The sequence below is a fragment of the Gopherus flavomarginatus genome, chromosome 19 (genome assembly GCF_025201925.1).
Source record: "Gopherus flavomarginatus isolate rGopFla2 chromosome 19, rGopFla2.mat.asm, whole genome shotgun sequence".
Lineage (NCBI taxonomy): Eukaryota > Metazoa > Chordata > Testudines > Testudinidae > Gopherus > Gopherus flavomarginatus.
Window position 1 is genome coordinate 7814658 of NC_066635.1, and position 13760 is coordinate 7828417.

The following is a 13760-nucleotide window of genomic DNA, read 5'->3' on the forward strand; positions in this document are numbered from 1 at the left end:
ACAGTTAAGCTCACCAGACTCGTCTCTGTCAAGTCTCCCTTTGTCCAATGCAGAGCAAGCGGTTTGTTGCAAGAAGCAGTTTAAGGTCTGGTGCAATCTGGGGACCCATCTAGCGAACAACCTAATCAACTAGCTGTTCAGAGATCTGCAAAAATAGTGCAGGAATTAGCTGGGCCTTTTCAAATGTTGACATGTTCTGAGGAAAAAGAGGTGGGGTGTGCATAGGGCAGCTTCCCTCTAAGGGCAGAGTGATTTAAAGAGGATAATTAAAGCAGCTGCCCCACATTCAGCAGATTAAGGAGTAAAGCAACCCACACACACACACCCCCCAGGCTCCCTAAAGCGGAGATTCTTCTTTGTCAGCTGCAATGCAAGAGTTAAATTCCAGAGATAAATTTTAATCCAAACAATCTGCAGCCATCAGCATTAAGTTGGTGCCCGCCAGCTGGTGATAGTTAAGTGGTTACTTTCTCAAACTGAACCTATTAGCTAAAGGTCAAGACACTTGGTAATACTCTACTGCGTTTAACAATTGTTCATTCCCTCAATGTGCAGTACATTACTGCAAGGGAGAGGGAGTGCGCTGGGGGACGACAGACGTCCAGTGAGAGAAGGCTGTGACAACCAGAGCACCTCAAGAAATTCAGAGTGCAGCCGAACCAGCCTTCCATCCCACACTCCCCCTTCGCAAGAGAAACCCAGGCCCACCCATGGGAGAACAAGGACAAGCCATCGCTGCTCCCCCTACATGTCCTGAGTTTGTGGCAGGTGACTGTGCTGCAGACATTAGTGAAGTTGGGTCCTCCCATCCTTTAAATGTTAAAGAAATAAAGACAAAATCCTTTTACAGAGGAAGCTAATAAAGATCCGTTCACCGGAGAGGACATATGGGCTCCTCCAGAAACACCACTCAGGAATCATAAAAAGCAGGATTGGCATTGTAGCTGTTTGCTGTGGATTAAGGCAGGTGTAAGAGACTGGGCTTTCTGAGCCTTGCACCGCAAAAAGTGGCCTAAAGAGAGGTCCCTAGAACATGCTGCTTCACCATCTCTCATTCTCCAAGCTGCCTCACAAATTATTTTGCTCTACCCTAATTTTCTATAGTTGTAATCAGCTCTAGGCATGAAAAGGCAGTGCCACTTGGAAAGGAGACCGCAGCCTCCAGACACAGAAGGAAAACAAGGCTCCTATTAAGCAAGTGGAAAGCTGGGACCATCAGTTGTGGTCACTGTTGTTCACCATCCACATTAAATAAGACCAGATGGAGCAGTACAGTGTGGTTATCTGAGGGACAGGACTTTCATATCGTGGTCAGAATGTACCTTAAAAAACAAAGCAAATTCTGCCCCCAATTATACTCATGCAGCCACACTAACTTCTCAGCACAAAATACATTCACAGATTTAAAGAGACAGTTAAAAAATAAAAGCAAATGAAAATTAGGAGAAGGGGAAGAACATCAAATTACTACTTTTTCAAATTGTTCTTTTATGCATGCAGTTTCCTAATCACCTTTTTTGTTCTCTGTCCCTGATTGCCGTTCCCCACACACATATACCCCCCATAGGAAATTGACTATATACAGGAAACTGTGAAACCGATCCTCTACCAAGTGCTGTCAAATGTACTAACCAAAAATACAGAGAAAGTTGCAACTGAAAGATTAGCGAGACTAACACCTAACATTACTGGAACAATAGCAGATAGAGAAATTAATTTAAATTGATGTCCCTTTTAGCAGATGATTGTCACTTTTTTCAGTACAAGCCACTAGGGTCAACACCCTTGCTAGAAAGGAAGTGGCAACTCTCAGTTCTACTGATAGGGGTTCGTTTTTCAGGAGCTGGGATTATCAATTGCTCCAGATGTTTTGAAAGGAGTGTGAACATGGGGCTGCTACTGACTTTCCCCTTGTCAACACTCCAGAACACTGTATCTAAGCCTGAAAGGGACATTCTACACTGAGAAGTGGCTACATAAAATTGTCACCTCATTCAACAGATCAACGCCCATGAATATTCAGTCTTATTCGCTGACTTTCTCAAACAAGCGTCTATGGCTTTCTACTCCCATTAACTCTCCTGAGACAGATACAGGGATGGAATTGCTTACTAAGGTGTAATCACTTACACCTGTGCAGATCTACTGAGGGGCTGCTCAGCTCAATTTGAACTCTGTACCAGGCTGAACCTTCATTGCTGGGTGTGTTGCCAATAACTGGTCCTTTGCCATGTCTATCAAACTTCCATGCCACCATTCAATGCTGTGAGTTAAACCAAGTTGACCTTTGGCCATTATTTCATGGCATTCCAGGCCTTCTCTCTGACTCATCCTCTTCAGTACCTTGCTGAAATGAGAAGCTGAGCTGCAGGGCTTGCTTTGTAGTAGCTTTACTAGGGTTAGATTTCCATGAGGTTTGGGAGGCTGCTATTTCCACAGCAACATAAAGTGACCAGCTTGGGACCACGCTCTCCGTTTACTGCAACTTTCACAGGACGATTTATAGTTTACAGATTCAGATTCACTTGAGTTGTCTGTGCTGTGCTTAATGCCATGACCTAATGGCACAAACAAGCCTGTGGCGGGACATGGTCACAGACTGCCTGGTATGAGGTAAGCTGAACGCTCCTGGATAACTCCTTGTTTGATAGTCAATGGCTCTCACACCGAGCTCAACCTTCATTATATGTCAATCCAGGGCCCAGGTTACCCCAGTCTGCCTTCCCCCACTTGTATCCATACAACATTCATAGCAAGACTTGAGTATTGATGATCCTGTATCAGAGATACGGCATGCATAAGCTCAGCACATTCATAAATCCTGGAGACTGCAGATAAACTAAAGACAGTGAAGGAGGAAAAAAAAAAAATCACATCTTCAGTTGAGGTAAGAAAAAGGAAAGCCTTTTCCTTTCTTCCTTTGGAAAAAAATGGAACTCATTTTCTTGAATGTGACAGATCTGCTGTCAAATGCAGAAACTCTGAATTGTCCTGTGTATGGTACAAGCTAAAATTATCCACATGTAGCGAGGACAGTGAGTAATTTCAGTTACTAAATCTCTGGGGACACAGCTTTGTTTTGGATAGACGTAGGTCTACTTTGTAACCTTCCCAGGCTTAAATATGGGACACACAGTAATAAAGAAGCTCTAGAAGATGAATGATTCAATTTCTTTAGCATAAACTTAATAGCCTATGAGTAGTGGTTCATGATTCAATTTCATTGACCTCAGTAAGAGATGATAATAAAATGGAGCTACATCTCAAAATACATGTGGGACGTGGGGGGAAAAAAGGCCTGCATTTAACATGAAAGACATTTCCTCTAATGAGACATGTTTGCATGCAGGATTCATGTTTTCTGAAGGAGAGCACAATGGGAGCATCAAACCAAAAATTCATCACTGCCATCCACCAGCAGCAAACTTCCATGCCCAGGTCATGGCTGGGTTCTCTGCTACCCACTGCACGTTTCTGAAAGCACAGTTGGCATACACGTGGCTTCCAGATTCACCTGCCATGCTCTCCTTTTAGAACTTGGCTTGCAATACAAAAATTTGTGTTTGGGTTTCATATTAACGTTAATGGAGTTTTTTTGGAAGAGGGAAAGAAAAAAAAACACCCACATATGGTGAACTAAGGAAATGAAAAGCAACTCAGCCAAAATAAAAACTCACCCAAACCCAATTCCTCCTGTCTCACCAAGACTCTGTGGGAAGAGAGATAGATTTCCAGTTGACTTACCTTCTTCGCAGTTACTCCCTGTGAACCCAGGACAGCACCTCCACTCCAGGGTGGTCACCGTTCGATAAGACACTTTGTACATGGGCCTGATAAGAGTCCTGTAACTAACAGAAATGAGAAGTCAGCAAACTGCCCCTCTTCATCCTGCAGAGCATCACTGCCAGTTTGACCCATTCTGTACAGAGAGGACTATCCCAACAGCCAACTGCCCAACAACATACAAAGTTGCCAGGTGGGTTTGGGTGAGAGAATCGACACGTTGTGGGTTTGAGCCTGCTGTGCTTACTCATTGCTGAATTCAATGGCTTTGCTCGTGAATGGGTGCAGGATCAAGAGAAGTGCATGTGTATTTAACTCCCCATGCGCCAAACCCAGTATTTCCCAGAACTCTTCTTCCTTTTTTTTGGTAGATATTCACTAAACACAGTCCCACATATAATTACATTTCTCCATACTATAATATCAGAGGATCAGTTTGCAACAAGGGAGGCCAAAGACAGGACATACAATTAGCACCACTACACACACCAAAATGAGCAAGAATCATCTTGTGGTTAGAACACCAGAATGCAATCCAGGAGATTTTGGCTCAATTCCTGGCTCTGCCATTGACTCCCTTTGTGACCTCATTTAATCTGTGCCTCAGTTTCTCTTCTGTTAAATTGGGAGAACTCCTTTCTTTGTCTTATCTATAAGCAGCTCTTTAGGGCACGTTCTCCCTCACAGCACGTAATATAACAGGGCCTTAATCTCAGTAGGGGCGTCTAAGCTCTATTACAATGCAAATCATAGCGAACATATCTGGTGATAGTCTCTATTGCCATCAAACTAGCGATTTGCACACACCATCACCTGACGTGTGCAATCATGTTATTGCCAGAGGCAAATTTATATATGCAACTACATGCAAATCCTGAGTTTATTTTTTGAAAATTTAGCCCTGGAGTAATTGTCACTAAGAAGTTTCAGGCGAACGTGGTGGAAGATTTTAAAACATGTGTAAAAGTTATATTCTATAAACGTGCTCTCACATTTACACTCAGATACAACGAACGGGGGTGTGGCCAGTAGGAGGAGACTAAGGAACTCTGCATTGTGGCTTTATGATTCTTTTAGGGAAACTTACACCATGTGACAGATTGAAAACGTACAGCATTCCAGCAGGAGCCGCCTGTGACTTGCAATATCTAGAAACGCCAGTAGGTGGAGCTCTGTCACCAAGCCCAGCATTACTCTCGTGTACTGCAATACCCAGGGCCCGTTACAGAGAAAGTGATTCTCAGAAGAGACGTGCAGTCTCCCTCTATTGGCATGGGCTGCCCTCTGCTGGGATGAGGCGGATCTCTGCCTTAGAACAAGAGCTAGAATTAATTAAACAGGCAGTCCGGCACTGGAAGCAAGTCTCTTGCACTTTTGGTATGATCATGATCAGAGGATGAACTGTATGCTTGAGCATGGAAGAAAGGTGAACCAAGAAGAGCATATGTCACCAAATGGAGCACTAAATAAAGAGAACCAACCTAGATTCCTATAGGTCTCAGGTGTTGGATCATATCAGAAAAGGTCTTGCAATACAAATGGTAAGGTTAATTTCTTAACAGCAGCCATAATGCAAGCATACCAGCAAGGGGTGCCCCCTCGTGCACCGAACACAAGTGGGGGCCTCCGCTACTATAAGCACGTAATTGATATTTATGCCGATTGACCACTCTGGAGACAGACAAGTTTTCTCCATTTATCCACAGGGCAGGCACAGCGTCAGCAGCAGTGGCGCAAGCTCCCTCACAACATGCCACAACCCTGACCTGGAAGAATAATTCAGTCTCCCTGAACCAGTCAGTCCTTGGCCTCGGTGCTGAATTGCCAGCAAGTTTGTCACCTATGAGGGAGACATTTCTCTACTCAGAGCTGAACAGAGCCAAGTCACTTCACCTAGTTCTTCGTACTTCTACAGCACTTCCCATCCACACGTATCAAAGAACCTGGAGGTCAATAAGGAGATAAGCCTCTCACCAAGCCTAACCTATAGATAGGCCTGCAGTCCTATTTTACAGATGGCAAAATTAAGGCACAGCGACATTAAATGCCTTGTTAAGAGTCTCATATAACATCTTTTGCAGAGTCAGGAACAGCACTGAGGCCTCCTGACTCAGAGTCCTGTACTGGCAGCTAAAAGCCCATCTGGCCTGGCTTAAGCCCTCAACCAGCAGTCAGAAGATCATGACTTTGTTACTAACAACTCAGCTGTATTTGACCTGGAGATGAAAGCCTCTGTCCCATTATCAGTGCCTAGAGCCAGCTCGTCTCCAAGTACAGAGCAATTTCAAATCGTGGTTCTTGTCAACACCAAGACGTTAAAACTCTCTCAAACTTCATTATGAAGAAGTGCAGAGAATGGCTTAAGCCAGGCTGGAATCTTGGCAGTCACCACAGTACTCAGGAATTAGCTGTAGGTTTACTCCTCAAAGCAAGAGGAGTCAGGTACTTCTCAGGACATGACCGATTTGGGGTTCAGTTTGCATTACCATGCATTCTGAATTTCCTGGAAGGAATCAGATGCTCATGGCACTATCCAGTTTCTTGCTAGCAAGCCTTGGACTGATGGGAGACCTCAATTTGGTCTGACTTTGCACAATGTCACAGGACAACATTGCAACTTCATCACATGACACTGCATCAGAGCCTGATGTACCACACAACGTGATGTTATATCACTACGTCACAAGATGGTGAAGACTACAGTAGTGGCTAGAGTAATGAAATGAGAGGGCTGTGGACCCATTGTCAGAGTACTTTCATAGAATATCAGGGTTGGAAGAGGAGACCTTAGGAGGTCATCTAGTCCAACTCAAAGCAGGACCAATCCCAATGAAATCATCCCAGCTGGGGCTTTGTCAAGCCTGACCTTAAAAACCTCTAAGGAAGGAGATTCCACCACCTCCCTAACGAACCCAGTCCAGTGCTTCACCACTCTCCTAGTGAAAAAGTTTTTCCTAATATCCAATGCAAACCTCCCCCACTGCAACTTGAGACCATTACTCCTTGTTCTGTCATCAGGTACCACTAAACAGTCTAGATCCATCCTCTTTGGAACCCCCCTTCACGTAGTTGAAAGCAGCTATCAGATCCCCCCTCATTCTTCTCTTCTGCAGAGTAAACAATTCCGGTTCCCTCAGCCTTTCCTCATAGGTCATGTGCTCCAGCCCCCTAATCATTTTTGTTGCCCTCCGCTGGACTCTTTCCAATTTTTCCACATCCTTCTTGTAGTGTGGGACCCAAAACTGATTACAGTACTCCAGATGAGACCTCACCAATGCCAAATAGAGGGGAATGATTACTTTACAACACGCACTAGCCAGTTGACACAGAAGAATAGTTTTCACTCTTGGAGGCTACTTACCAGTTGGACAAGGAGGAAAATAGTGGAGAAACATCAATTGGAGAGATGGGGGGAAAGCGCAATAGGGCTCAAGAGACTGGTAATTGTCTAGGGAGCCTTTCCCCTCTAGCTCAGCAGTTCAATGCCAACTCAAGGCTGCCAACACAAGAAAACATCAAAACGGTAACATGGCACTTGACTAACTCCTTTAAGTGAAGGCTCTCAGAGCACTTTACAGATAATCAGTTGCCAAGCTTCACAACTCACCTGCAAGGGATGCAAGTAACTTATAGTAGGGTAAACAAGTTAGTGGCAGAATTTGGAAGAGAACCCCAAGACTAACAATCCTAGCAATTGAAAGACTAGATCAAACCTGTAGTCTATCTAGCCAACTGTCCTGTCTCCAAGAGTGGCCAGTATCAACCTCTAACTAGTAGACCTTCCCAGATCGAGGTTTGGGAACCAGTGGAACTGGATACATGAGTAAGAGAATCTGAAGAGACTGTACAGAAAATGATAACCACTACACTACAGAAACTCTGATGGATTGATCATCCTCCCTGTATCCCCAACTGGCTGTGGGTTGTGGAGCTCTTAATACTGGAGGGTCAAGCTATTAAGAGGATACGAGTGGAGTATTCACACAACAGATCTCATGTCCCAGTACACGCACATTCCTCTTGCTCATAAAGAAGCGTTGCTGAGTACAACAACCAGTCATGACACAAGAAAGGGAAAGTGTGTAACTTGCTTGCATTTGATCCTCAGCAATTGGGTCAAAGAGGAGTGACTGTCTCTGCTGTGACATAAACAGAACAGCCTTTCACACACAGGAAATACCTTTCCCGTTTGTTTGGATTGATTTTTTTTTTAAACACATATAAACAAAAAACTGTTTGTACATAACTGGCCTAACCGGTGGAGAGCTGGAGGGAGAGGCAGGTCAAACTTGCTTCCACATCACAAGATAAGCAGTCTCTGTTAGCATTACTCTCTCAGCCATTCTCAGTCATGCCAAAGGAGAGCTCAGAAATCCTTCAAGGACTAATTCATTCATCTTCAAGTCCCAAAACTAAAAGGCTCCAATGTCACTTACTGGACAGATTCAAAGTAATGATGTGGAACTAATTTAGCTTCTCAAACTAGCTGAAAAACCAAGAAATCCAGGACTCCGTTCTCCTTAGCATTACATCTACATTGCGGTAGGGCCAATAGGTTTCAACCAGGTCAGAGCCCCATTGTGCTAAGCCCTGTACAGACTCACTGTAATTGACAGTCTCTGCCCCAAATTGCTTAGTCCCACTGGTGAAAATCCAGGGTCACTCCCATGAAGTCAGTGCAGTTTTTCTTGGTTTATACCACTTTAACCGAGGTCAGAATCTAGCCTACAACAGAATTTCAAGCAAGAACTGTGAAGAAGCTGGAAGCGTGTGAAGTAACTTGAAAACTTAAGGCTGGCAAAGCAGTTGGTGTATGGGACTGAGAGGCCCAAACAATTATGATGGAGTAGATGGATGGGGATGGTTTTAGAAAGAGTCAGCCACAGGCAAGCATAACCCTTTTAAACATTGATGTGTCCCAGACTGCCAGCATTATGAAGGTGTAGCAGATATTGCATACAGAAGGGATGAGCCAAATTCTAGTGCAGCAAGTGCTGGGAGATGAAGCAGGGACCTGCCTAGCATTATTCTATTAGAGTTATTGTCGTATTCAACTGCTAACAGGTAAATTAGATCCACATAGCATTGTAAGCCATGGAGCACACCATAGCAAATTTTGCTCTTTGCCTCTCTCGACACCCTAGGGGATGATTAGGGGCAGGAGCAAGTCACTATTAGCAGGAGAAGACATTTATATCTTCAGATGGTGCCTGCTATGTCCTGGGCTCCTAGGATCCTGGGCAGGATTGAAGTGGGAGGAGAGGAATGCTCAGGGGACTACACACTGTTGCAATAAAGAGCAACACAAGCTCTTGGTTAGCACATGTGCACCAGTCAGTGGCAACATGGCCACGTGGTAACTGCCCCTTCTCCCTAGATTACCCTGACAAGCACTAAGTAGAAATTCTTTCCTCACTTCAACGAACCCTTCCAGCAGGCTACTCCTCGGTGTGGTTTAAGAGCAGAGGCCTACATTTTCAGAAGAGATTAGTGATTGAAGGGGCCTGTTTTTCAGAGGGGGGTGCTCTACACTTTCCAAAAAATCCAAATTCACTAGTCCCTTTTGAAAATTTAGGGCAAAAGCTACAAGGAAGAGCCAAATCTTTATCAGAGAAGGATCAATGGGGATCATGGTCAAATGCACCAGACAGCAGCACTAAAGCCAGACAGACCGGGAAATTGGTAGATCAGTAAGGAGAACTGAGAGAATGAAAAATAAGGACCTATAGTAAAATGTCAAAAGATTCAAGTGTGACCCAACAGATTAGCTGCAAGTTCCAGTAACCAAGTATAGGGCCCGATTCTCCATGCAGTTGCATGTCTGAGAAGTCCATAGTGGATTGGGCTCAGCTCTTGGCAGAATTAGACGATCACTGAGCAATACAATAGAACCTCAGAGTCACGAACACCTCGGGAATGGAGATTGTTTGCAACTCTGTAATGTTCGTAACTCTGAACAAAACATTATGGCTACTCTTTCAAAAGTTTACAACTGAACATTGACTTAATACAGCTTTGAAATTTCATTATGGGAAAAGAAAAAAGCTGCTTTCCCTTTATTTTTAGTAGTTTATGTTTGTTTTTGTTTTGTTTTGTTTGGCTCTGCTGCTGCCCCATTGGGAACTGGAAGTACACAATGAGGTGTATGGTTGACTGGTCATTCGTAACTCCGGTGTTTGTAATTCTGAGGTTCTACAGTAGTTTCCAATGGAAGTTTCCCTTTGAATTTGTTTCTTTAAAACTGTTTCCCTATAACCTCCCAGTTCAAGAAGGCAAAAAATCAGTCAGCAATTCAAGCTCAGAAACAGGTGTTTTATGAAAGAGTCAGTAGCTTTGTAAGACCCCACCCCGTGCAGCAAGCAGATGTGCTCTGTGGGAGCTGTTGTGTTTTCCTAGTGTCCAGCTTCTACTGGGAGCATAGCAAAACTCTGGGAAACAAACACTCAAAGCAGACTGCCAATCATTCATATTTCTGAGATACGATTGGTCCATCTCATTAAGCTGCACCAGATATACATGGGAAATGATCGGCTTTCTTAGTTATAACAACTAGTGTTCAGCTAAGTATTAGAGGAAAACAAAGTCAGGGCTAAATTTTCAGATGCACCGCACCCAAAAAAAAAGAAGGTTGTCCTTCAGAGCTTGGCTAGAATGACGATGGGTGGGATAGGGAAAGGAGACTGAAGAGAAAGTCATGATATTGGAAGGTCTTGTTTGGGAATGACTGGTCACCCTTCCCACAGGAGCTAACAAGCATGCATTTAACGCTCCCCCCCGCCAACCCAGACAGCCAGGATTGCCACCTGGCAGCCTGCCCTATATGAAAGATCATCAACGAGCTGCCCCCTCCCCAGACACCAGTCAAAGAGTCTGTGATGGTGGTTTTCACTAATGAACGTGTCAGGGGCTAGCAGGACATTTGTTTTCATCTCCTCTTCTGGAGAACAAACCACCCCTCCACACAGCAGTCAAGCTTCACTATTCCCCTGTTTACTCCAGTTGACCTGGCACAAAGGCCAAACAATTCCCAGTCATGAAAAGCTTTAAGTCTGCTTCCTCTGGCGCTGGGCAAAACAAAGCTGGAGCTGCGAGAGGCTCTCTTGAAAGATGGGCACATGCTCTGTCTTCCCCAAAGGAGTCTAGCAAGGGCTGGATTTAACCTTCTGAGCTTGTCTGGCTTGCACCACGCAGCGAAGGCCTGAGACCACGGAATGAGGATCTCTACGTTGCTGAGTCTCTGTATGGGACCCATCTGGAGGATTTAATATCCATTAGCCCCAGGAAAAAGGGACCAAAGCGTTCGGAGACCCAGAGAGAAAAAGAGTCAGCCAGCTCCCAAAATCTGCTCTTTCCCACAGCTCCTCTCTGCTCTGTAGCAAGATTCAGACTAGAATTAAACCAGAAGCAACAGTATATAAGCTTTGCTCTTCCCAGTTGTTGGCCAAAAGATCTATCCCAGTCAGACTGCAGCTCAGAACCCAAGATAATTTACTCAATTACTTGTCTACATAGTTATGTGCTTTTCACAGGTGTAACAGCTGTCCCTTTCTCTCTGACAACAGCTTGCCAGTACTGCACGTGGTAATACACAGAGACTAATTCCCCTCTGAACGCATGACAGCCTGCCCCCGTCACAAACCCAAGGATACGCAGTCACATCCGGGCTTTATCACTTAGACACGCAAAGCCTTGAGCGCACTCTCTGGGGAACACTCATCCTGCTGTAACATGTACATGGAGGGGAAAGGTGGGTGTCTATTTCCAAGTATGTGACCTAACAGCCTCCAGAGTAATACTGGGACTAACACATAATCAGCGTTTCCTGTCTAAAGGGACTTCAAATAGCAATTCTAAGCACTGAGTCAGTCCATAGAAGTTATTCAGTTGAACAGGCAAAGAAAGGAAATAGAGGGGTCCCCAGTTTCAGAAGAGGTAATGCCAGCTAGAGAAACATTGTTGACTGAGCATAAGCACTGAAGTATAGGTCAAATTCTTTGGTGATGTACGCCCCACAACTCTATTGATCACGTAGCAACAAATTCTTGATATAGAAAATAAATGATAGATACCTAGCTGTTCTATAGCTCTTAACAGAGCGGAAAGCACTTTACAAAGGGAGGGCAGTGTCCTTATCACCATTTTACAGATGGAGAAATGGATGCACATGCTACACACACCCACGTATCTAAAATAGATATAATTTTGTTATTCACCGAGATGGTGTCCCCCATTTTGGGTGGAAAAGAAGTTGTTACATTTTAAAAAAAAATGCATGAGTTCAAGAATACTGAACAGCAAGAATGATCTGCATTGATCAGCAAGCTCTGGAAGTTACATTTAAAGTAAGATATTGAAGATACCGCCTACATCTGTGGTCATGTCATGTACAATGGGACAAGCAGACTCAGGTCTAGTCTATATCTGAATAGAAGACACAGAATTATAGACTCAGAACTGGAAGGAACCTCGAGAGGTCATCTAGTCCAGTTCCCAGCATTGGGGCAGGTCTAACTATTACCTAGACCCGCCTTGACAAGCTCTCATCTAACCTGTTCTTAAAAAACCCAACAAGGAAGATTCCACAGCCTCCCTAGGTAATTTGTTCCATGGCTTAACTACCTTAACAGTTAGGAAGTTTTTCATGTCGTCAAACCTAGATCTCCCTAGCTGCTATTTAAGGCTATTACTTCTTGTCCTGTCCACAGTGGTTAAGGAGACATTTATCACCCTCCTCTTTGTAATCACCTTTTACATACTTGAGGTCTGTCATCGGCCTCCCCTCAGTCTTCTCTTCTCCAGACTAAGCACACTCAGTTTTTTCAGTCTTTATTCATAGGTCATGTTTTCTGGACCTTTGCTCTCCTCTGGACTTTTCCCAATTTCTCCACATCTTTCCAAAGTGTGGCACGCAGAACTGGACACAATACTTCAGTTGAGGCCTTACCAGTGCTGAGTAGAGTGGAAGAATTACTTCTCATATCTGGCTTGCAATACTCTTGCTAATACATCACCTAATGACGTTTGCTTTTTTCCCCACAACAGTATTACACCATTGACTTAAGTTTGTGATCCACTATAACCCGCACATCCTTTTCTGCAGTACTCCTTCACAGGCAGTCATTTCCCAGTTTGTATTTGTGCAGTTGATTATTCCCTCTTAAGTACAGTACTTTGCATTGTCTTCAGTTTGTCAAAAAACATTTTGAATTCTAATCCTGTCCTGCCAAGTATGAGCCACTCCTCCGAGCTTGGAATCATCTACAAAAAATTTTATAAGCATACTCTGCCATTATCCAAATCATTTACGAAAGTATTGAATCAAATCGGACCCACGACAGCTCCCTGCAGGACCCTGCTCAATATTGATTGTGAACCATTGATAACTAGTCTGAGTATGCTTTTCCAACCAGTGGTCCACTCGCCTCATAGTAGGTTCATCTAGGCTATATTTTTCCAGTTTGTTTATGGGAAGGCCACATGACATAGTATCAAAAGTCTTATTAAAGTCGAGATACATCACATCCATCACTTCCACAAGGCTTGTTACCCTGTCAAAAAAGGATATTAGGTTGGTCTGACAGGATTTGTTCTTGATATCCCACAAACCCCCTGAAGTGGTACAGAAATGGCATCAATAGAAGTCAGTCTGAAATAATGCCCCAGCATGGCTTCACCAGACATCGTGTTGAAATCGGAGCTTCCCTGCCCCTAGGGTTGGGTGCGGTACAGGGGGGCCGAGGTAGAAGTAAAGCTCTCGTTAATGGGTTAACAGCACTTTTTTCACAAGGGCTTGGGCCCCACTGTCCTTGCTGAGTTCTAAAAAAATCAGGTACTTTCATTCTGGCACTTAAATGCCCCCTGCAGTGTCAAAGGGCCCATCTTCTCAGCCTGAGCTATGCTGTCTGCTGCCATGCAGTGCTGCTGCACCTGCATTCCCCAGAAGCAGGACAGCTGAGAGAGGCTGCTGCTCAGTCATT

At 44.3% G+C, this 13760-nt stretch overlaps 1 protein-coding gene across 3 annotated transcripts in view; it reads right to left on the reverse strand.

Moving 5' to 3' along the window:
• Window positions 1-13760, reverse strand: part of COL26A1 (collagen type XXVI alpha 1 chain) — a 214393-nt gene that overhangs the window by 160935 nt on the left and 39698 nt on the right. For 2 of the 3 annotated variants that reach the window (XM_050929119.1, XM_050929117.1), the window contains exon 3: window positions 3745-3848. In XM_050929119.1, the coding sequence (XP_050785076.1) occupies window positions 3745-3848 (104 nt within the window). The remainder of the gene's footprint in view (window positions 1-3744; window positions 3849-13760) is intronic. The other variant, XM_050929118.1, reaches the window with a different exon arrangement.